This window comes from Dasypus novemcinctus, chromosome 3, assembly GCF_030445035.2.
Source record: "Dasypus novemcinctus isolate mDasNov1 chromosome 3, mDasNov1.1.hap2, whole genome shotgun sequence".
Lineage (NCBI taxonomy): Eukaryota > Metazoa > Chordata > Mammalia > Cingulata > Dasypodidae > Dasypus > Dasypus novemcinctus.
The window spans coordinates 68,141,730-68,167,808 of NC_080675.1; the positions used below are offsets into that span (position 1 = coordinate 68,141,730).

Below are 26,079 nucleotides of genomic sequence, written 5' to 3' on the forward strand. Positions count from 1 at the left end.
AAAACAAAAACAATGAGCCACACATACTCCTTTCATGTTAAATAAAAGTATTATACATACTACGCTAACTTTTTATATCTATCTTCTTCCACATTATCATGATCAATTTTTTTATGGTAAAGTCCATAATAAGTTAGAAGGGCTGCTTTTCTAGTTTGATTTAACTGGATACCTATAATATGCAAAGCCGTAATATTGGGCATTGGGGGAGAATAAGTAGAAGTCTCAGGTCTCAATGGAATGCTTGATCTTGTGGGAAAGAAAGAAATTAAAAGAAGAGAATGAAGGCTCAGTGTGAGAGAAAGTGATAAAATTGATGGAATATACAATAAATTGGTCTTATGGTTATAAAGTAGGGCACTGGTATTGTGGAGTAGTTTAAAGGTAGACTATCTTACCCCAGGGGCTGGGGATAAGAAAGCATGTGGGATAAAAGAGTTGTCTTGAATAGACTTTTGTAAAAAAATTTTTCTTATTTTGTGTTTAATAGACTTTTTATTTTGAGACTCCATCTGTCCTGAATGAACTTATATAAGTTCATGATTTTGGAGTAGGCTTTTGCTAAGAAAATAATATTTTAGTTTATAACAAATAGTAGAAAACCCTTCAAAAGAATTTCAGCATATAATAAAATTCAATAAATGTTTGATGAATGAATGAACAATGGACATATATTACATTAAATATATGAATTAACATTTTATATTTATAAAACTAAAATTTGTTATCAGATTTGTGGGAAACATGATATTCGTGTCCATTATAAATTCACAAAAACATTATTTATTTGCCTAGTTCCAAAAAGGGATTCTGAAGTGGTGCATAAGAAAAGAAAGAAATGACAATTTTGAATGACTTTTATATTATACATTTGATGTATTTAACTTACTGCTGAATATTTTCCTAAATATTTTCTAACTCAAAGAAATATAGTTTCTCAGATTTTAAAGATGTAACAAATCCATATGCTAACTCCAAAGTAATAATCCAAGCATACAAATAAATTTAAACCAAGTATTGATTCTTACCATCATTTCTACCTGTAGGATCAGATGATTTATGATTGACAAGTTTTTTCTGTGGACTTGGCTTTGATAGTCCTTCATAGCTCTTAAGAGGCCAGGAATTTGAGAAAAGAACAGAACTATCTTGACACTTCTTTGGAGATCCAGCAAGAGGGGATGTGTGCTTTGGACTGGCTCGAGGTGATGAGAGAGGATAGGATGGAAGGATGAAGGTTCCTGGACTTGGATTTGGACTGGAGTATAATAAAGTACGCTCTGTTTGACTACCAAATGTTTGTTGTGTCTTACTGCCAAAGTTTAGGCTACCACACACTGTAATCAGACAAAAGAAAATGTTATTTATGTATACACAATTTCTAAGAGTTTAAAGGATTTCTCTTTCTTTTTATGTTCAGATTTTTATCCCATCTGGTATTTATATTTTTCTATGCTGTAGGATAAAAATTCATTGATGTTTTTTTATATTGATAGTCCAATTTTCTCAGCAAACTTTTTAAAAAAATAAATAATAAATTTAATAGATTTTTCACATACTTATAGACTATAAGTTCCTGAAAGATGAGACTAGAATTGTTTTGAGGCAGTCCACAAACTCTTTAAAAGAAGAAAAAATATTTATTTCTATTATTTTCTTCTTTTTTAACAAAATACTGTAAGCAGAAATAAGCTCTTGCTTAGCAACTAAAATGTCAATTTTTTCACTGGTAAAATCCAGTTCCATTTTTGTGGGGTTTTTTATGTCCCTGGACCCCCCTTCCCCCAAAAATCAACCTAAAGTCTCACTAGATATCCAGAAAAAAATTTAACTTTATTTTACAAAAGTAAATAACAACAATTGAATAGATATAGATCAATATCATATTTTAAGTGAAAGATGATTTACATACTATTTGCAAATACTACCTAGTTTCTTTTTTTTTTCTTTTTAAATTTTTATTGAAGTTAATAGATCACATAGAATGTTACATTAAAAAAAAACCATAGGGAAGTGGATTTGGCTCAATGGATAGGACGTCTGTTTACCTCATGGGAGGTCCGCGGTTCAAACCCCCGGCCTCCTTGACCCGTGTGGAGCTGGCCCACGGGCAGTGCTGATGTGCGCAAGGAGTGCTGTGCCATGCAGGGGTGCCCCCCACGTTGGGGAGCCCCATGCATAAGGAGTGCATCCCGTAAGGAGAGCCGCCCAGCGCGAAAGAAAATGCAGCCTGCCCAGGAATGGTGCCGCACACACGGAGAATTGACACAGCAAGATGACGCAACGAAAAGAGATACAGAGTCCTGTGCCGCTGACAACAACAGAAGCGGACAAAGAAGAACATGTAGCAAATGGACACAAAGAACAGACAACTGAGGAGGAGGGGGAAGGGGAGAGAAATAAATAAAATAAATCTTTGAAAAAAAAAAAAAAGAGGTTCCCATATAACCCACACTCCACCCACTCCCATCATTTTTGTAAATTTTATTTTTTTGAAGATACATACATCACAACAAAGGTTACATTATAAAAAACATAAGAGATTCCCATACACCCCCATCCCCACACCCCACTCCTCCCACACCAACAACCTCCCCCATCGTTGTGGCACACTCATTGCACTTGGCAAACACATTTTGGAGCACTGCTGCACCAAGTGGATAATAGATTACTCTGTAGTTCACACTCTCCCCCAGTACATTCAGTAGGTTATGGTAGGATATACGAAGTCCAGCATCTGACCCTGCAATATCATTTAGGACAACTCCAAAGTCCCCAAAATGCCCCTTCATCACATCTCTTCTTCCAACTCCCTGCCCTCAGCAACTACTGTGGCCACTTTCTCCCCATCAATGCTACAATTTCTTCCATTACTAGTCACAAGAGTTCCATAGTAGAATATCAGTAAGTCCACTCTAATCCATATTTTATTCCTCCATCCTGTGGACCCTGGGATGGTGACGTCCACTCCACCTTTATATCCAGAGGGGGCTTAGATTCCACAGGGATGATGGATGCAATTCTGCTTGCAGTTGTAGACACTCTCATTCCCTTGTGTGGTGTTTGACCATCTTCACCTCCCTGTTAACTGACCTGTGTTCCCTAGCCACTGATTGTCCCAACCGCCTAACAGTTTTTCAGTAACCTCCAGGTGCTCTGTCTGTCCTCAGTTTAAGCCAGCAGGACTCACGCTACCAATCAGTAGCAGATGACTATTCTGAGGAACTCAGAGCCAGGAACTCAGGTCAGTCCACTGGCAACTTCTTGAGGATCTTTGGGGCTAGGAACAATGGTCTTAACCCATGGTGAGAGAGGCCATGTGCCACATAGCTCACTCCTGGCTTCTGGCCTCTGTAGTGACCAGGAAATGAACTTGGATTCCAGGCCACAGGAATGTGCATGTGTGTACATACTAGTGAAAGACTTGGATGGAATCTTTCCCTTGCCTTTCCAACCCTACCCCCAACCAGGACTCTGGTTTCTCTTCTAAATTTGGGTCCAGGGAAGCAGACATGGCTCAAGTGGTATAGCGTCCACCTACCATATGGGAGGGTCCAGGGTTTGAGACCCAGGGCCTCCTGACCTGTGGGGGTGAGCTGGCCCACGCACAGAGCTGCCGGCACAAGGAGTGCTGTGCCACGCAGGGGCGCCCCCACATTGGGGTGCCCCATGCACAAGGACTGTGCCCTACAAGGGAGACGCCCCATGCGAAAAAAAGGGCAGCCAGCCCAGGAGTGGCGTGGCACAAACAGAGAGCTGACACAGCAAGATGACACAACAAAAAAAGACACGCAGTTTCCCGGTGCCACAGAGGGTGCAAGTGAAACCAGAACACACAGTGAATGGACACAGAGCAGACAATGGGGGGAAGGAGAGAGAAACAAATCTAAAAAAATTTAAAAAAATAAATTCGTGTCCAGTCTTCCCCACACCATCCTGGTTATTTCCCTGTCCCATTGCTGAGTGTACTTATGCTACACCTAGCCTTCAGCACCATTTTTTTGAACTGTCAATCCTTTCCCTGTCATCTATAAAGTTCCCCAATATATCTGGGTCTATCCTTATGTGCTCCTCATTGGTTGCTTTCCTCTATTTGTCTATCCCTGCACCAGAATCAAAATGCTTTATTTATTATCACTCTATTTGATAGGACAAACTCCTTTTCATCTTCTTTAAAATTATCTTGGCCAGTCTTGGCCCTCCATCCTTTCTTAATATCTGCCTGCCTGGTTCCATAAAATAGCCTGCCATTTTGAGTGGAATGGCATTGAATTTATAGATTAATCTTGAAAGAAGTACATTTTTCTAAAATTGAGTCTCCCTATTTAAAAATATGGTATTACTTTTCATTTATTTAAGTCTTCTTTGATGTCTTTCAAACAAGTATTATAGTTTTCATTATAAAGGGTATGAAACTCTTTCCTAAAATTTCCGGGTAACTTAAAAATTTTCTTCATACAAAACTTTTTTTGTAATTACATTTTCTGAAAATTACCTTTTCTGAAAATTGCTGAACTTTATCAAGCATTCTGAACTTTACTGACTTTTATTCAGATTTTATATCTGGCAACCTTGCTGAGTTCTTTTATTAGTTTTAATAGTGTTTCTGTAGATGCTCTTGGATTTCCTACGTAAATAATCTAATATGGTAATAATGATGATGGTGATGATGATAATAATGACAGCTAATATTTACTGAACATTTACTATGTGCCAGGTGGTGTTCTAAGCACTTTATATATATATTTATTCATTCCTTAAAATAATGCTGTGGGGATAAGTAACATTCCTATTTTACAGATTAAAAAATGAAGTACAATAGGGCAAGTAACTTGGCAAAAGTCACCCATTAGGAAATAATAAGCTGGGATATGAACCAAGGCAGTCTGGCTTCTAAGCTGCTACTTTTAACCACTGCATCGTTTCACATTTTATCTGGGAATGACAATATTTGTTTCTTCCTCTTTAAATCTTATACATTTAATTACTAGCTAGTTCTTCCCTAGTTAGGGAGTATAATGCCTCCCAAATCCTTAGCACTCATTGGCACCATGAACTCCAGCCTCAACATCAAAATGTCACTCAACATGTTCTCTTGTTAAGAGAAGCTGTTTCTAGGGAGTGAGTGTAACTAAGTGGCTGGGTGTTTGCTTTGCATGTATGAGGTCCTGGGTTAGATCCCCGGTACCTCCTAAAAAAAAAAAGAGATAGATGTCTCAAACTTTAACATCTAAAACCAAACTCCTGTTTCCCAGTTAATTCTACATTCTCCTAATTTTTCCCTTTCTTGGTAAATGGCAACTCCACTCTTCAAGTTGTTCAGGCCAACCACACCAGATTTATCTTCTGACTCTTTTCAATCTCAACCTTCATATTCAATCCATTAGCAAATCATGTTGGCTCTCTGTTAGAAATACAGGTGATCACCAAGTCTAGAAATGTAGGTGAATACAAAATATATGTTTACTAATACTACATTAGAATACATAATAAAATAAAATGATCTGTTTCCAAACTTTATGGTCACCTTGTATACCAGAATCCAATCTATTTTCATCACGCTTATTTGCTTTCTTATCATACAGGGTCACATCATCTCTCACTTGAACTACCGCCATAGCCTCCTAACTGGTTTGCTTTGCACTCTGCCCTATCCCTCCCAAGACTAGACTCTATATAGCAGTTGTGATCCTTTTAAATCACAGTCAGAACATGCTATCTCTTCTCAAAAACTCCCCATGCCTTCCCAGCCAATTCAGAATAAAATCCCCAATCCTTACCATGGCTTATAAACCCCATGCTCTCTTTTATAATTATTCTCCCCCACTCATTCCATTGATCTTCATGTTATTCCTCTTATAAACTAAATATGCTCCTACTTCAAGACATTCATACTTGCTGTTCTATCTGGAATGTTCTTTCTCCAGATACCTACGTAAGCTCACTTCCTCATTTCATTTAGGTTTTTGTCATATTCTGTCCTTTTGTCACATTCTGTCCCCTTACCCTACCTTATTTTTATTCATTGCATTTATTTTCTTTCTTACTGCTTATTTCACTTGTTTATCTTCTTTTCCTCCTACTAGATTTTGGTCACTGTGAGATCTCTAGATCATTGAATACTGCATGACTCCCTATACCTATGAAGAATTAGTCTTCAATGGGAAGTGTAACAATGAGCACTTTTACTTTGCTCTTGACTTTAAAATGAATACTTCTAACATTCTACCATTAAATATATTTGTTATAGGTATCAATGACATCAATAAGGTTAAGAAAATTCTTTTATTATTAGATTGTTACTTTGTAATCATGCATGGCTGAATTTTTATCAAATTTCACCACATCTATTGACATAATTACATTTCCCTCCTATATGGAATAAGGTTATACCACTTATTTTTCTGGGAAAAAAAAAACACTACTTAGACATAATATATATAGCATATACATTTAAAAATCATACAGCTAAATTTGGTTTCCTAATCCTTCTTTTAGAACTTTGACTTTCATGTAAGTAACCCAACATTTTCCTTCATCCAGTGAGCTCATTTGGTCATAATTCCTTAGCCTGTATAAGGTAAGAATTCCTAGTCTTTGAAGGTTTTACAGAACATTAAGAAAACTATCTGGGCCAGGTATTTTTCTTTTGATGGGTAGAATTTTAAACCTAAAATTCTGATAATGATTATAGGTCTATTCAGGTTTTCTACTTCTAACTGAGACGATTTTGGCAGGCTTAACTGTGTTATCTAAATATTCTATATCTTCTAATTCAAAGTTTCTTTAGCCTATCAAAATTTTTTACATAATTAAAAACTGATAGGTATGGACAAATTGAGAAACATCTGTTTGTTCTCATAATAGTAACATGCTTTAGTCATAACATTTTTTTAGCTTTTGTGTGCATTTTTCCCCCTTAACATCAATTTATCTATACCTACTTGCTTTGCGTCAGCATTTGCCTAGCGTATCTTTTCCATGGTTTGCCTTTTCCCAAACTATTTATGTTGTGTTTTAGAAATGGCTCTTGAAAGCTTTCTATTTATCATGCTTTTTCTTTACTACTTTTTCCCTCTTTTCCTGCTCTTTATTGAATTTATCTTTTCTTTTTTACTTCTCTTTTTTCCTCAACCAGTATAAAAGTCTAAGCTTACCATGAATTTTCCTTTTTTATTTTTTTTAAGGTACCAGGGACTGGGGATTGAACCTGGTACCTTATATGCTGGAAGTCAGCACTCAACCACTGAGTCACAAAGGCTCCCCTGCATTGGTTTTTTAATTTGTTTTGCTTGTTTGTTTTTGTTAGGAGGCACCAGGAACAGAGCCTGGGACCTCCCATGTAGAAGGAGGCGCTCAATGCTTGAACTACATCCGCTCCCCCTATTGTTTTTAAAGACGCTCCGTGACAAAAAACCTAGCTTATGTTTACTACATACAAGTAAAACAAATATTCTTCTAATGACTTAACAACTCTTTATATTTAATATTATTTATTTTTAATTCTTATCTGACATTGTTAGGACTACTACTTCTACCTAAATCCTTTTTTGGGAGAAGAGAGGACTCTAGGAGCCTCAAGGGGTCACAGATTTAAATATGGAACTAAAATTATACTTTCGGAGTGCTGATTTCAATTACAGCTCTCTATTAATAGCTTCTGATAGTTTCATAATAATGCCTCATTATACATTTCTTTTATTAGGAGATTTAAAAATATTTTCTTACAAAGAAATCAAATGAAGTACATCAAAGCTTTTCACGCATATAAATAATGTAAATAGATCAATGCATTACAACATAACATACTAACATTTCAGCACTCTGTATGGATCATTGCAACTTTTAGAACTTTTAGATGGTTTGACATCTGGCATCCATATCCCAGGTCCTTTAGAAATCCCACTGGGAATCTTAGTTGAAACAGTGGTAGTTCTGACAGAATTTTTAATTTTAGCTAGGTAATTAACTTAAATCCTGACTTCAGAAGAGCAGTACATTTCTTTAATACCTGCTCTAATAAGTATTCTGAGAAATTTTAGAAAACCAAAAGCCACTAAGCAGTTCTGACTAAACACAAAGTAGAAGAAGTCTTCAAAGGTAATAAAATCATCCAAGGATATCATAACAGGCTAACATAGTGAATCCTATCTGCTTCTACTAATCTGTATATGTAAGATGGATCCCAAAGGTCTCTGTGGCAGTTTGATATTATTGCTGAATTCCAAAAAGAAATACTGATTATGTTTGTTATTATGTAAACTGGTCTGTTCTGGGCTTGTGATACCCTTTGATTGTATTAAGTTCAAAGGTTTCACTTTTACTTGATTAAATTAAGATTAGGGCTTTGATTCTGCCATGACAGTAGGACACTGAGTCCCTGCCCCCTTGGTGGGCAGACATTCACAAAGAAAACTACATGGTAGAGGAGAGAGCAGAGTTTCTGACATTGGAGCCCTGGGGAGAGAGCTCAGCTATTTGCCTGATAGTTTACATCTGGCCTTGTGGAGAGAGCAGAGCAGCTGAGCCTGGAAAGAGATGAGCCCTGGGAAGAGAGACGAGCCTTATGCCAGCCTATAGCTGAGATGGGAAGAAGCTGGGACCATGGAGCCTGAAGAGGAAGAAGAAGGCTGAACCTTTGCAGAGACAGGCAGCCATCTTGCTCCACCACACGGCAACAGATTTAGGTGAGGGAAGTAACTTATTCTTTATGGCCTTGTGATTGTAGGCGTATACCTCAAATAAAATACCCTTTATAAAAGCCAACAATTTCTGGTACTTTGTATAAGCACCGCTTTAGCTGAATAATACAATCTCCAAGGGTCAAGATTTAGGGAATACCAATATCAGTAACAAAAATGACCTATTTTATTGAGAATAATGCCACAAAAAAAAACTTTAAGGAGTCATGTGGTGCTTTGTAGGTAGATGAAAGGATAGCTAAAATGGAAGTGTTGTATTAACTAAATCTTTTTACTAATCTCAAATGAGCACTACTTTTGCATCAACCAATAAAGAAAGAAATACATCTCTTATCAACTTTAAAAGAATTTTTAGGAAAGGACTACAAAAAAATTAAAATACCTCTAAAAATATTTAATTTGATCCTATTTCTAAATAATACTTGAAATTTAAGAAATCTCTTCAAACCCAAAATTCATGTGACTGACAACAAGCACCAAGAACCTGTTCTGGGAAACGGACTTTGGCCCAGTGGTTAGGGCGTCCATCTACCACATGGGAGGTCCCCTGTTCAAGCCCCGGGCCTCCTTGACCCGTATGGAGCTAGCCCATGCGCAGCACTGATGCGTGCAAGGAGTGCCCTGCCACACAGGGGTGTCCCCCGCGTAGGGGAACCCCACGCGCAAGGAGTGCACCCATAAGGAGAGCCGCCCAGCGCGAAGGAGGGAGCAGCCTGCCGAGGAATGGCGCCGCCCACACTTCCCGTGCCGCTGACGACAACAGAAGCGGACAAAGAAACAAGACGCAGCAAAAAGACACAGAAAACAGACAACTGGGGGAGGGGAGGGGAATTAAATAAATAAAAATAAATCTTAAAAAAAACAAAACAAAACAGTAAAAGTCATTTAAAAAAAAAAAAACCTGTTCTTTTGTTCTCTCTATTTTCTTTCAGAGGTGACTATTTTTTATTTTTCTTCTTTATTTTCTTTTAAATGTTACATTAAGAAAAACATGAGGTCTTCATATACTCCCCCACCCCACCACTCCCACATGAAAAACCTCTTCCATCATCGTGGCACATCAACTGCACCTGGTGAATACATTCTGGAGCACTGCTGCAGCACATGGACAGTGGTCCACATTTTAGTCCACACTCTCCTCCAGTCCACCAGTGGGCCATGGAAGGACACACAACGTCCAGTATCCATCCCTGCAGCACCACCTAGGACAACTCCAAATCCTGAAAATGTCCCCCACCATATCTCTTCTTCCATCTCCCTACCATCAACAGCCATCATGGCCACCCTCTCCACATCACTATTACAATTTCTTCCCTTACTAATCACAATAGTTCCCCAGCAGAACACCAGTAAATTCACTCTAATCCATACTCTATTCCTCCATCCTGTGGACCCTGGGATGGTTATGTCTTGTGTGCCTGAAATATGAACTAGGCTTAGAGCTGCAGGGCGCCTAAGAGTTACCTCCTGAGAGTCTGTGAACTGTGGCCACTCTCTAAGCCAAATTCAGCATGTAAATGCACTGCCTTCCCCCCAGCGTGGGACATGACTCCTGGGATAAGCCTCCCTGGCACTGAGGGATTACTACGAAACACCAGCTGATGATGTAACTAGAAAAAGATCTTGAATAAAGGGGTCAACTCAGACTGGCAGAGTATCTCAGCCTACATGTAATATTAGGTATTAAAAACTGCTTTTTGACTTTGTATGAAAGGGGGAAACAGAAAGGACAAGTGAGTTTATATGGCTATTAGTCTCCAAAACAGAGTCAGGAGGCCATCAGAGGGGTAATGCTTATGTACGCCTCAGCAAGGTACCAGAGATAGCCAAGATAGATGGAAACCCAGGTGCTGGTTCTCCTAAGGGATGCAGAGACCCAAAGGTTCTATGGTCATAGCAGATGGTTCTGGAGTTCAGGGCCAAGGCAGCTGGCCCTACTTTGGAGCTTGTGTTCCTGAGTGTGTTAGAGTTGGACTCAGATAAGACCTTCCTACACATGCCTCTTCTGTTATTTTTACCGGACCTGTGGTTGGTGTTTGGGTTGTTGTACACTCAGGAAACCTGAATCTCTGGACTGTCCATGTGACAGCCAGGCCCTGAGCCTCAGCAGACTTGTGGCTCCTACCCTCTGGTTTGTTGGACTTACCCTGGCCAGCTGACAGGTAGGTGAAGAGGGTCAACCACCAAACCAGGGAGCCAAGAGTGCCTACAGCTGCAAGCAGGAGAATTGCATCCATCATCCATGTGGACTCTAAGCCCCCTCTTGTTTTATATCGTATGTCTTATCTAAAATGATAGCTAATCAGGAAGTGACGGTTCCTAACAGGGGACATAATAAATTCTGAATATCTGAAAGTTTAAAACTCATAGAAAATAACTGTGCTTTACACTGCAGGACCTAGTGGGCACAGAGTCCCCTTTGCTAACACAGAACTCTGTAATGGGTAATGTTGTTTTCAATGACTTTATATTAAAATTCTCATCTGGATGATGAGTTTCTAAACTCTCATTTTAATCAGTTTTACTTATTCAAGATTACTAAAGCTATTTTATGATAACAATTACTAACAAATGTTATTAAAATTAAAAAATACAACCAACATCCTTTTCTTTTTTGTGATAAGCATAATTTTATAAAATGACAATTTTTTTGCATATAAAATGACATAAGCTAGATTTAAAACATTTGTATCCAAATAAATTTGGAATTTATACCTTTATCTTGATGACTGTTAGTTGTCCCCAGAAACTGTAAATCAGAATCCACACTGCCAGTTTTACCACATAGCTGTGAAAATCCAAGTGGTCCACATTTCCCAGAAAGCTCTGTCTGATGAGTCCCAGTAGTACCTTTTGAAGGAAGGAGAAAAACATTAAAGTAAAGGTTAACTCCAGTTCATGAATATATCTTATTTCACATATATTAGCATAATTTGGTTGGAATAAATATAGGAATATACAGTCTGCCAAGTAGACAAGAAGGGGATAAAACTATGGTGTACTGAAGAATATGTACAAAAGCAAAGTTCTCCCATACTTCCCTCTTCTCAGAACAGAGTGTTTCATCAGACCTGGTTTCCTTACTCCCAGTGTATGAAGTATACCCTACAACCAAAAAAGTTCTACAGCAGAATCACACAGCATTCTCATAGCTTCCAAGCTTATCCAAGTATGTACCCCAGAGCCCTTTCTGTCACCACTGATGAGTTAAGATTATTCCTGGAGTATAAGGTTATTCCTAAGGGTAGGTGAGTGGGTCTGAAGAAAAGAAGGGATGATGCTTTCTCTGGAGTTCAGTTTATTTATTGATAAAATGAACTGATTCCTTGTAGTTCTGAGATTGTATGATTTCAAAAATTCTCTATAATTTCAAGACATCCTTCATGTACTGGATATATTCTAAATTCTCACCTCCATGCCTTTGGTTATACCTTCTCCCTGCCTGAAACAGTCTCTTGACTCACTGTCAATCCCAAACCCAATTTTTAAAAGTCCAGCTCAAGTCCAATCTCCTTCCTAGAGTTTTCCCAAACCACTTCAATCTCTGTGACCTCTTCCTTTCTTGAATTCCTATAGTATTTATAATTCATATATCCAATCTAGCATTAGGCTATATGTTGCCTTATTCTCCAGTTGTTTAAAATAGGCATAACTAGATAATGAGCTTCTCAATGGCAAAGAACAATGGCCCTTATAAAGACTCCAAATAATGGTATGGTCAGAACTGTATATTCTTGCATTTCTTTTTCTCTATTAAATAAGCAAATTAAACTACATTGTAACATGTCATTTTTATATTAAAATAGTATGTATGGAATTACTGCAAAAGGGTCCAAATTTCCCATAGGGGAACAATGTTTGCTAAATCCACTGTGTCCTAACTGAAAGTCCACATATTTCAACAACTGATATCATTTGGATATTAAATGTCAACATCTATAACAAACACAATCCATAATTTCTAAACTATTTTCCCTTTCCAGTTAGTATTATTTTGTCAACACATCACCATTTTTCTAATTACCTGGGTGCTAAATCTTGATATTTCTCTCTTCCCTTTCTTCATCTTCTACATCCAGCCATCATATATTCCTGATTATTACTTTCTACTTCATCTGCAAACAACCTTGTCACCCTAGCTTCTTTTTTCCTTAATGAAAAAAATTTCCATTAGCTCCCTATAGCTTACAAGTATAAGCTCAAATTTCCAAGCCTTACATACAGGTTCTCTATATCTCAATTGATCTTTTACCACCCAAAATTAATCTTGCCTTGACGCAGTTCCCAGAAATATCTCAAGCCCATTCCAAATATAATCCTTTGCTGCCCCATACCTCTCTAAGCACTTGTATTATATGCTACCAAACTGCAAAAAAGATGCATTTCAAGTATTCTTATGCCCTTATGCCCATGACAATGACCACATCCTCTAAACTACCAAAATATTCACTTTCTATAATATTTACTTAGGCATTTAAGTATCTTTTCTGTTGCTCCAGTAAAAAAATCTTAGAGTCATTCTTTTTAAAAAAAAAAAAAGGGTTTATTGAGATATACTCATATACCAAACAATTCATTCAAAGTGTACAATCAGTGGTTTTTAGTATAACACAGAGTTGTGCATTCATCACCACAAGCAATTTTAGAACAATTTTTTTACTCCAAAAAGAAAAACTCCAAACCCCTTAGAAGAAACCTCTCAATCTATCTTTCCCCAGTACTACATAACCACTATTTCTGTCTCTATAGATTTATTTACATTTACATTTTGTATAAATGGAATCATGTAATATGTAGTACTTTGTGTCTGGTTTATTTGACTTAGCCTAATGTCTTCCTTAAATTATTATTATTTTTTAAATTAGAGAAATCATAGGTTTACAGAAAATACCACCCTATTGTTGACACTTTACATAAGTGTGGTGCCTTTGTTACAACTGATGAAAGAATAGTGAAATAGCACTATTAACTGTATTCCATAGTTTACATCAGATTTTAAAAAAAATTATTAGAGAAGCTGTGAGTTACAAAACTATCATGCATAAAATACAGGCTTTGCCTACTCCATCCTACCACCAACACCTTGCATTGGTGTGGAACATCTGTTACTACTGATGACAGCACTTTTTAAATAATTATACTATTTTTTCAATAGTAGTTACCTTTGTCATAATTGATGAAAGATTACTAAAATAGCTCTATCATCCATTATTTACATTAGGTGTATTTTTCCCATATACTACCCTATTATTACCACTTTGTATCAGTATATACTATACTGCTATATACTTGAAATACTTGCTATACTTCATGAAAGAACACTCTTACACTTGTACTATTAACTATAGTCCATCATGTACAATAGGGTTCACTGAGTTGTACAGTCCTATGTTTTACCTTTTAAGTTTCCTCTTTTAACGACATTCACCTATTCAATTCAGTGCTCTTGATTATACTCACATTATGTGCTACCATCACCACCAGTTCTTTCCGACACTTCACCATCAGCCTAAACAGAAATGCTGTACAAGTTAAGCATCAACTCCCCATTCTCTAACCCTGATCTATCTCCTAGTAACCTACATTCCAAATTCTAACTCTAAGAGTTTGCTTATTACAATTAACTTGTAACACTAAAATCATATATTTCTCCTTTTGTGTCCGGCTTATTTCACATCATTGTGTTGAGTGAAATAAGCTGGACACAAAAGGTTCATTCATGTTGTTGCATGCATCAGGACTTCATTTCTTTTTATAGCTAAATAATATTCTATTGTATGAATATACCACATTTTGTTTATCCATTCATTGGTTGACAAACACTGGGGTTGCTTACATTTTTTGGCATCTGTGAATAATGCCTCTATGAACATCAGTGTGCAAATATCTGTTCAAGGCCCTGCTTTCAGTTCTTCTGGGTATATACCTAGTAGTGGGATTGCTGGGTCATATGGCAATTCTATTCTTAGCTTCCTGAGGAACTGCCAAACTGTCTTCCACAGCAGCTGCATCATTTTACATTCCCCACCAGCAATGAATGAGTGTCTCTCTTTTTCCCTTAGAACAGGGATTCTTATTAAGGGGTCTGTGAGCTTGAACTGACATTCAAAAAAACATTATTCTTGTAGGGATGTGTTGGTGCAGGTGTGATATACTCATTAAATAATATGCAGTATAGTGTGGACTTAGTAAGGGGTCTGTAGTTTTCACCTGACTGGCAAAGGGGTCCATGGAACAGAAAAAGTTAAGAACCCCTGCCTTTGAGCTATTCTTGATTCCCCTTTCTTATACTACATCCTAAAACATCAGTAAATGCTATCAACCCTATCTTTGATATATAACCAGATCAACTGTAGCCAGGATCACTACAATAGACTCTTAATAAGTCTTCTCATTTTAGCCTCTTTTAGTCTGTCCTAAACACAACACCCAAAATGAGCCTGAAAAACATAAGGCAAATTATGCCACTTCTTTCCTCAAGATATTCTGCACAGAGAATAAAAAACAAAGTTCATTCAATAACCTCTAGACCTGGTAAATAAGGACCTAAATTACCTTATTGATTTCGACTACTCTTTCCTTTATTCATTCCATTCCAGACATACTAGCCTCTTTGATTTTTCTCAAACATGTTTAACACACTTCATCTCAGTTACTCTGCATTGACATTTACCTCTTCCTGGACTTATTTGCCTGGTCTCCTAGTGTCTGTGTAGTGTCTTGCCTTATTTCTTCAAATATTCCCTTCTGAATATGGCCTTCTTTTCTACTTTATTTAAAATAGTTCCCCTTCCAAATTCCTCTTCTCTGCTTTATTTTCCCCCATAGCATTTATTTCTCCTTTTCTTTTGAAGGATAATTTCTCTTCTTGCTTCAAGATTTCTAAAGAGACGTATAATGTAATGTAATGGTAAGGTTTTTTTATTCTGTTTTTTTTCTTTGTTTTTCTGCAGTTTGCATATGATACACCCTGGTATAGATTTTTAAGTATTTATCCTGCTTGTTATTATCCATGCATTCTGGATGTGTGGTTTGGCATCTATTCATTATTGTAGAAAATTTTCAGTCATTATTATTTCAAATATTTCTTCTATTCCTTTCTTCTCCTTTCGGTACTACCGTTTCACATATGTTATACCCTTTGCAATTGTCCCAAAGTACTCTGGATATTCTGTTCTATTTTTTTGTTTTCCAGTCTTTTTTCTTTTTCAGTTTGGGAAATTTCTACTGGTATATCTTCAGGCTCATTGGTTCCTTCTTTGTCCATGTCTACTGATGAGCCCATTAAAGGAATTCTTAATTTATAGTTTTTTTTAATAAACTATTTTAGAGCAGTTTTAGGTTTATAGAAAAATTGCACAGAAAGTACAGAGAATTCTCATATACATCCCCACCTACCACCATAAGATACACTTTCCCCTATTATTAATATCTTGCATTAGTGTGGTTCCGTTGTTACAACTGGTGAACCAACACTGACAGAATATTAGTAATTAAAGTCCATCATTTACATTAGGATTTACTCTTGGTGTATACCATTCTATGGATTTGGACAAATGCATAATGTCAGGTATCCACCACTATAGTGTCATACAGATACTGCACTAAAAATGCCCTGTGCTTCACATATTCGTGCCTTTCCCTACCTCAGCCTGCACTGATTTTTTTTACTATTGCTATAGTTTCGCCTTTTCCACGTCATATAGTTGGAATCACAGAGTACCTTTTGAGACTGGCTTCTTTCACTTAGCAATATACATTTAAATAGCTTATTTCATTTTATCATTGAATAATATTCCTTGTATCAATGTACCATTGTTCTATCCATTCACCTATGGAAGGTCATCTTGGTTACTTCCAAATTTTTGGCAATTATACACAGAGCTGCTATAATCATTCAAGTGCAGATTTGTGTGGACATAGATTTTCAATTCCTTTGGGTAAACACTAGGAGTGCAATTGCTGGATCATATGGTAAACCTATGTTTAGATTTGTAAGAAACTACCAAACTATCTTCCAAAGTGGTTGTACCATTGTGCGTTCTCACCAGCAATAAATCAGAGTTGCTCTTGCTCCACCTTCTCACCAGCATTTGTTGTCAGTGTTTTGGATTTTAGCCATTTAAATAGATACGTAGTAGTATCTCTTTGCTGTTTTAATTTACAAGTCTATAATAATATATGATGATAAGCGTCTTTTCATATACTTATTTGGCATCTGTTTGTCTTTGGTGAGGAATAAGTTCAGCATTTTTGTCCAATTTTTAATTGGGTTGTCTATTTATTATTAAATTTTAAGGGATTTTTGTATATTTTAGATATAAGTTCATTGTCAGATATATGTCTTGCAAGTATTTTCTCCCAGTCTACAGCTTGTCTCTTCACTATCCTAACAGTGCCTTCTGCAGAGCAGGAATTTTCAATATTAATAAAGTCCAACTTATTATTTTCTTTCATGAATTGGGCTTTTGGAGTTGTATCCTAGAAGTCACCACCAAACCCAAGGTCACCTTGAAGTTTTTCCTATGTTATCTTTGAGAACTTCCATAGTTTTGCATTTTACATTTAGGTCTATGATCCATTTGAAGCAAATGTGAAAGGTGTAAGATCTGTGTCTATGTGTGTGTGTGTGTGTGTGTGTGTATTTTGTATGTAGATGTCCAGTTGTTCTAAGATCCATTGTTGGAAAGACTATCCTTTCTCCATAGAAACGCCTTTAATCTCTTGTCTGTTTCTGAGCTCTCCATCCTGTTCCATTGATCTATTTGTCTATTCTTTCAGTAAAACCATACAGTTTTGATCACTGTAGCTTTATAGCAATGGTAATAAGGCTTAAGTAGGTTAGTTCTGTAACTTTATTCTTCTCCAGTACAGTTGGCTATTCTGGGTCTTCTGCCTTTCCATATAAACTTTAGAATCAATTTGTCAGGATCTACAAAGTTACTTCTGGATTTTGAATGGGTTTGCATCAAATACATACATTACTTTGGGAAGACATGACATCTTAAAGTTACTGAGTCTTTCTATTCAAGAACACTTCTTTGATATCTTTTATCAGAGTTTTATTATTTTCACATAGATCTTGCATATATTTTTGTCAGATTTATACCTTTTTTTTCTTTTCTTTTCTTTTTTTGGTGCTAAGGTAAATGAGGTTGAGGTTTTGTGGCATTTTTTGTTTGTTTGTTTGTTTTGAGATACAGGGCCGGAGATTTAACTTGGGACCTTGCAAGGGGGAAGCCAGTGCTCAACCACTGAGCTCCCCAAGTTGGTTTTTTTATTTGTTTGCTTGTTGTTTATTTATTTTAGGAGGTACTGGGAACTGAACCCAGGACCTCCCACGTGGAAATTGGCATTCAACCAGTTGAATCACATCTGCTCCCAATGATGTTGAGTTATTAATTTAAAAGTTTAACTGTTCATTCCTATTATATAGAAAAACAATTGACTTTTACATATTGATCTTTACTATAATCACTAGTTAGTTCCAGGAAATTTTGTTGAATACTGGGATTTTCTACATAGACAATCTGTGAACAAAGACCTTTCTATTACTCCCTTCCCAAAAGGTGTATTTTCTATTTCCTTTTCTTGTCTTACAGGGCTAACTTGGATTTCTAGTACTATATTAAATAGGAATGGTAATTTGGGGCATCCTTGTCTTATTCCTAATCTTAGGTGGAAAGCATCCTGTTGGGTACCATTAAGTAGAATACTTGTGGCACGGTTTTTACAGATGTTCTTTATCAAGCTGAAGAAGTTCTCCTTTATTCCAAGTTTGCTGAGAGTTTTTACCATGAATGGGTATTGGGTTTTATCAAATTCTTTTTCTGCATGTATTGACATAATCATATGATTTTTCTTCTTCAAGCTATTGCTGTGGTGGATTACATTAACTGATTTTCAAATGTTGAACCAGCTTTGTATACCTGGAATAAATCTACTTTACTAAATAATTCTTTTTATAAATTACTGGATTCTATTTGTTAATATTTGTTGAGGATTTTTATATCTATTGTCATGAGATAAAGGTCTGTAATTTTCCTTTCTTGTAAGTTTTGGTATTAGAATAATGTAGGCCTCATAAAATGTGTTAGGAAGTATTCCTCCTGCGTCTATTTTCTGGAAGAGACTATGGAAGACTGATATCATTTCTTTTAATGTGTGGTAGAATTCACCAGTGAAACCATCTGGGCCTGGTGCTGTTCTGGAAGATTATTACGTGCTGATTCAATTTCTTTAATAGATACAGGTCTAGTGAAATGTCTATTTCTCCTAGTATAAGTCTTGGTAGATTGTGGCTTTCAAGGAATTTGTCTATTTCATTTAAGTTATCAAATTTGTGGGCATAGTTGTATATAATATTCCTTTATTATCCTTTTAATGTCCATAATATCAGTATTGATGGTCCCTCTTTCATTTCTGATAGTTACAGTATTTATAGCATTTCCTTTCGAATCTTTTTTAGAATCGTCATCTCTCTTCTTACATTACCCATCTGTTCCTTCTTGTTGTCCACTTTTTCCACTAGAACTCTTAGGATAATTAATCAGTTATTTTAAATTCCTGGTCAGATAATTTCAAAATCTCTTTCATATTTGAATCTGTTTCTGATACTTGCTCCATCTTGCCAGACTGTGTTTTAACATGTCCTGTAATTTTTGTTGAAGGCTATAAATAATATATTAGGTAAAGGAACTGAGGTATATACTGCCTTACTGTGAAGCTTCAGGTTTATCTGGCAAGGTGCTAGGCTGCGTTTATTGTTTGCTGTAACTCTAGATGTCAGAGGCTAAAATTTCCTCAGGTGTCTTTATTTTGGTCTCCTCTACTATTTTTAGGTTCCCTCAGAGATTTCTTTTTAAATAGGGCCTGAGCTTTATAGCTCTTTTCCAGCTCTAATCCTGTTATTATACAGGAACCCAATGGGGTAAGTGTTCTATAATCCTATGACTAAGTCTGTTTTTAACTGAGACTGTGTCCCTGGGCTATGATCTTAAGAAGTGCTTCTCAGTTTTGTTTATGTGTATGTATGTGTTTTCCCTTTAGGTAAGACAGGAAGGCAACAGAGAGGTGGAGTTGGGTATTGCACTTCCCCCATGTGGGTTAGGCTCTGGTAAAATCCAAGTTGGTTAGAATCTGGTAAAATAACTCCCCTTGAGGACAGACCATGTTAAGGAGAATAGAGAGCTTTGAGTATTTCAAAATAGTTAGTTCTACGCCTTCCCCACCCCCTCAAACACACTATGGGAAACGTCAGGGGACTTTTCTCCACTCTTTACAAAGGAAACCTACTGGGGTGGCTGGAAGAAACACTCGCTCTCTAAGAATGGCTTCCAGGAGTTTTTATTTCTCAAGCTAGCCCATAGTCAGTCTCCAGCAAGTAGTTAATTACCATTTAAGTATTCCTGCTGGCAGTAATTTCTCTTCCCAGTAAGCTGTGGTTCTCTGTATCTACCTATTTCTCCTGTTTTTGTAGCAGTGGTTTGTCTTGTGACCTCAACTCTCTGACAATCCTAAGAAGAGTTGCTGATTTTCAGTCCTTTTTTCTTGTTGTGAGGACAGGAGTACCTAACTCCAGGCTCTTTGCATGTTGAACCAGAAACAAGAAGTTCCCCATAGCATTTATTACCATGTAACCCAGTATATATAGCATTTTAATGTCTGCTCCCTTGCTATCCCCAAAAGAATGCAAGATCTATTAGAAAGGAAGTTTTCTCTCTTTTGTTAACTACTCTATCCCTAGTAATTAGAAAAGTACCTGACACATAGGAGATGCTCAATAAATAAAGGTTGTTGATTATATAAATATTGCCCTACACTGCTACTTAAAGGGTTTCTATGACAGTCTTATGAGACAATTGTGTCAAAATGTCCATCCTTACCAGGTCTTCAATAAATGTTTAATGAATCTCATTTGCCTATTAGATTATCAATTCCAAGAGTCCTTGCATGAACTTTGAAGTTAAAAGAAGTCTTTTAACATATTAATATTTCAACATGTTTACTGTCTGAAACTGTTACTTACCAGCACATAGAGGAAGAGAATCTGGGTTAATATCCCGGCTATTATGAAATAAGTTTCGTGACACTCTTTTTCTGCTAAAACATAAATCATCATTGACTGGCATTCCTTGAGAGGACTTTAATTTTGGAGATGGGATGAAATCATATGCTGAGAACTATAAGAACAGAATAATAAATTAGCAAACATATGTTAAATATACTTTGTAATAAACATGACAGGGTATCTTTGACCCAACTATATAATTCAGAATAAAATTTAAAAAATTGAGTAAATACCCCATGATACAAATAAACATCCACACATAGTGTAACAATAATAACAATAAACTTCATTCCATGATAGAAATGCTAATTTTTTTCTCTTTCTCTTTGAACCCAACCCATTTCAGTATCTTCACATCCTACAGTATATATGCGGCAGCTAGGAAGGAAAGAATACACATGACAAAAAGGGAAAAATAACAACTTGAGTGGGGAACAGAACATGCCTGATTCAGCAATATAACCACTCATACTACACCTTCATTTTTTTAGTTAGACAGGAATGCCCACTAAAGGTAACTGAATAGATGAGCATCCCACAGTACTATTCTTACTGAGGCAAATTTACTAGACACAATCTGCAGCCTACACATGTGGTAACCTGTGTCAAGATTCATTTAGTAGATTTTCTTAAGACGGGTCACTTAGTAAAAACGAAGTACAAAATACTTTAATATATATCTAGTGTCTAAGTCCTTTTTTATGTAACCCATTTAATCTTTAAGGTACAAAAATATCAGGAAAGAATTCTGAAGTCCTACCTAGTTATAGTTAAATAACTAAATGAGGAACTTCTGGAGGAGGTGGCGGAGAAGGGAGCTCCAGGACTCAGTCCTTCCACCAAAACTATTAAGCAGGCAGAACAGCTATTCTGAAACTCTGGAGGCCAGGAGAACATTATAAGCATCCAGGGAAGAGTGGAAGGAAGAGGCTGATAAGTTACAGTAAAGAACTGCAAACTGCTCTCCATGAGGCAGCTACTGGTACCCATTACCCACTCCTCTGGCAGGCCACTGCAGAGTCCAGACCCTGTCTAGCTGTTGGTGACAGAAAGGGTCAAAAAATCCTATTCCCAATAACAGGGCTGGGCATGGCTGAACACTGATAACAGCTTTTGATTAGCAAATTTGGATTCCTGGGTCCTGGCTCTGAGGGCAGTTATTTTATCAACCTTCCTAGGACAAATATGGCTGCAGTCATTGTTTCAACCCACAATGGACAGAAATGGAGGCGGTGAAGATTTAAAGATGCAGCACTTCATCAGGACTTTAGGGGACAATTAGCTTATGGGCTGCATTTGTTGAGCAGGCCAGGGAAATTCAGCTTTGGGGAGGTGTTGGAGAAGCTTTTGACACTTTTTTTGTTCCCCTTCCCAGGACACTTTGAAGATAGTATGCACCCCCCTGTCACGGGTCCCTGGCCATGTTTTGACTGGGAAAGACTAACTTGGGAATGTTCTCTCCAAGGTGACCCTTCTCCCAAAATTTACCCTCCAGGCAAAAGAAGTATGAAACAGTGAAAGGTGTGTTAAAAACTATAGAGGAGGAGAGTCTGAGAAAAAGGCCTGAGGGCTACAAATATCCAGAAGGCAGAGGTCTGTCTCCTAGGAAACAAAGGGACAAAAAACTACTATAGACAAGGAAACTCCAAAACAACTACCATGCAAAAGCCCAGGACAATACAGACTTGGAAAGACAGGAAAAATCCTGCACACTGCATTTGCCTTGGGCAGACCTTCTTGATAGAAGGGTTGAAGCTCAAGAAACTTTCTGTCTTATCACCAGTTGGTAACAAAACCAAGAAATAGACATCCCAGGGAGTAAATCCAAGAGTAAGCATTTAAAAATATTAAACAAGTACAGTGCACATCAAAAAAATACAAGACAGGGAAGTGGCTGTGGCTCAATTAGATAAGCTCCCATCTACCACATGGGAGGCTCTCAGTTTGTGTCCTGGGGCCTCCTTATGAAGGCAGGCTTGCCTGCACGCTGCAGAGTGCCACCTGGCCCACAGGCATCATGGAGAGCTGACTCAGCAAGGTGATGTAACAAAAAGAAGGGAGACAAGCGAGAATAGAGAAGAGCCCACAGCAAATGGACAGAGAGAGCAGACAGCAAGCAAGCTGCAGGGGGGAGAGGGGAAATAAAAATAAATAAATACAGACACAGAAGAATGCACAGCAAATGGACACAGAGCAGACAGCATGCTAAAAAAGCCGTAAGGGGGGGATTAAAAAAAAAACATATGAGACAAAGATATAGAAATGATGTTCCACTCAAAGAAAGAGGGTGAAAATACAGAAAACACCAATGAAGATGACGAGAATATGAACAAACTGAAAAAAGCCTTTTTAAAAAAAGATCTTAAAAATGCTCAAGGAGATAAAGGAAAGTATGGAGAAAGAACTGAAGTATATCAGGAAAAGAAAGAATGAACAATATGAGAGTCTAAGTAAAGAAACAGAAATTTTAAAAAGGAACCAAACAGAACTAATGGAGTTGAAGACCATAATAACTAAAATGAAAAATGCCCAGGAGGATTTCAAGAGCAGACTGGAGCTGGCAAAAGAATCAGTGAACTTGAAGACAAGACACTTGAAATGAGTAAGATTGAGGAGGAGAAAGAAAAAGGAAATATTAAAGGTGAAAATAGCCCAAGACAGCTATGGGAAACCATCAAATGCACCAAAATACTCATTATGGGAGTCCCAGAAAGAGAAGAAAGAGAGAAAGGGACAGACACTATCTCCCAAACTTAGCAAAAGATGCAAATATGCACATCCAAGAAGAAGCTCGGAGAACACCAAACAGTATAAATATGAAGAAAAATAATTAATTACACTATAAAATGCAAAGGATAAGGAGGGAGTTCTGAAAACTGGAAGAGAAAAGCAATGTGTTATGTAAAAGGGAATGGAGTCCCAATTATATTGAGTGCAGATTTTTCATCAGAAACCAGGGAGGCAAGAAGACAGTAGGTTGAAATACTTCAAGTACTGAGGAAAAACAACTACCAGCCAAGAATTTTATATCTGGTAAGATTCTCATTCAAAAATGAATGGATAAATAAATCCAATGTGGTATATACATACAGAATATTTAGCTGTGAAAAGAAATGAAGTACTGATAGATGTGACGACATGGATGATTCCTGAAGATACCAGGTAGAGTGAAAGAAGCCAGGCACAAAAGGACAAATAATGTATGATCTCACTGTTTGAAACAATTAGAATAAGGAAATTTATAGAGTCAGATTCTAGAATTTGGATACCAAGGCATGAGGTGGGAAGAAGGAATGGGAAGCTAAGGCTTACAATGTACAGGGCTCCTATTTGGAATGAATGAAATGTTTTGGTAATGGATGGCAGTGATGGTAGCATAACATTGTGAATGCAATTAACAGCACTGATATATATAGCACCAATATATATTTGTGTATATATATATATTTCTGAGTATGATTAAAAGAAAAATGTTTGTATATATGGTATAAGAATAAAAAAAATTGTAAAGTCCATGCAACTACACTGTACAGTGAATCCTAAGTTAAACTATAGACTTTTGTTTTTTCAGGGTAAAAAATATGGAACATTTCATAAATTTGCTTGGACTGGACTCAAGGGAGAAAGAGAAGAGATAAAATGGAGAAAGCAAACCTAGACATGTCTTAAAATGTTTTGCTGTAAAGAAAAGCAGGAAAGAAAGGGGAAAGTGGGGTCAAGAGTTTTCTAATGGTGCAAAAAGAGGGACAAAGATAAGATTGTCTAGAAAAAAAAATTATCCATTACCATGTGTGTCAGTTTGAGGGTTTTATGTGGACCCCAGAAAATTATGTTCTTAAATTGAACCTATTGTGAACCTTTGATTAGCTTAGATCAGTAAGGGCCATTTGATTATATTGCTTCAGTAGAGGGTAGCCCTTAATAGGCCTTTTTTTAAAGATATATTTTATTAGGTATTTCTCTCCCTCCTCCCCTCCCCCCATTGTCTGCTCTCTGAGTCCTTTTGCTGTGTGTTCTTCTGTGTCCATTTGCATTCTCAGCAGCACTGGGAATCTGTGTCTCTTTTTGTTGCATCACCTTGCTGTGTCAGCTCTGTGTGTGCGGTGCCACTCCTGGGCGGGTTGTGCTTTTCTTGTACAAGGTGGCTCAATGCAGGGCGTACTCTTTGTGCATGGGGCTCCCCAACATGGGGGACACTCCTGTGTGGCGCAGCAGTGTTGCATGTGGGCCAGCTCACCACACGGGCCAGGAGGCCCTGGGTTTGAACCCTGGGCCTCCTATATGATAAGTGGTTGCTCTATCAGTTGAGCCATGTCTGCTTCCCAAGCTCTTAATGGGTCTTAATCCTCTTACTGAAGTCCTTTATAAATGGAGGAATAAAAGCCCCAGACATAGGAAAAAAGCTGCACAGACAGAGAAACAGGCTGAGAGTGAGGTCCCAAAGGCTGGAGACTGGAATCAGTGGAGCACAGAGGCATGGAAAGAGACCCCTGAGAGAATGAAAGAGACAAAGCCCAGAAGACAGAGGAGAGACAAGCCATATGCCTGACAACCCACATCTGAGCTGAGGGAGAAACTGAGCCTGTGAGAAGGCAGAGTCAGGCAAAGATTGGCAAAGAATGGCAGAGCAGCCATTATGCTTTGTCATGTGCCTGATAACAAACAGCTAAGCTTGGAAAGAAAGGATCTTTAGATGACACTGCCATGTATCTGATCACCCACAGCTGCAACGTGGTGAGAATGCATTTCCTGATGATGCCTTGAAGTAGACACTTCTACCTCAGAACTGTAAGCTTTTAACCTAATAATTTCCATTATAAAAGCCAATCCATTTTTGGTATATTGCTCCCAAGAGCTTTCAGCAAACTAAAACAACAAGATTGTAATGATTCATCATATTAGCAAAAGAGGAACTTGAACAATTCCTTAAAAGTTTTAAAGAGGAACTTGAACAATTCCTTAAAAGTTTTACAGTACTAGCAAATAATTTGAGACATAGAGAATGTCACTGAATTGTTCCCTTCTCTTAAAACTTATAAATGTCAGATATAATTAAAAATCTCATTCCAGGATGATTTTCATCTTTTCTTATTTTGTGTTTTGGAACATGTATCTGTGTTTTAAAATATATTCAAAGAAGACTCTCTGATACTTTTTAGTTAAGACTAATCCAGTTCTCGCAGAAGTACTGGAATGTAAGTAAGGCTCATTAAGAAAGATAATATCTATTACAAAGTATTAATTCCTTACAGTCATGGTAAAGGAAAGTGTTAAAAAAAAAGCAAGTTTCACACTTATTGAAGATGG

The 26,079-nt window shown here is 37.2% G+C and overlaps 1 protein-coding gene across 1 annotated transcript in view; it reads right to left on the reverse strand.

Moving 5' to 3' along the window:
- TOGARAM1 (TOG array regulator of axonemal microtubules 1) overlaps positions 1–26,079 on the reverse strand; it is a 127,551-nt gene that overhangs the window by 69,229 nt on the left and 32,243 nt on the right. The window contains 3 exon segments of the mRNA XM_012521568.4: positions 1,029–1,337; positions 11,418–11,552; positions 20,731–20,884. Of these exon segments, the coding sequence (XP_012377022.3) occupies positions 1,029–1,337; positions 11,418–11,552; positions 20,731–20,884 (598 nt within the window).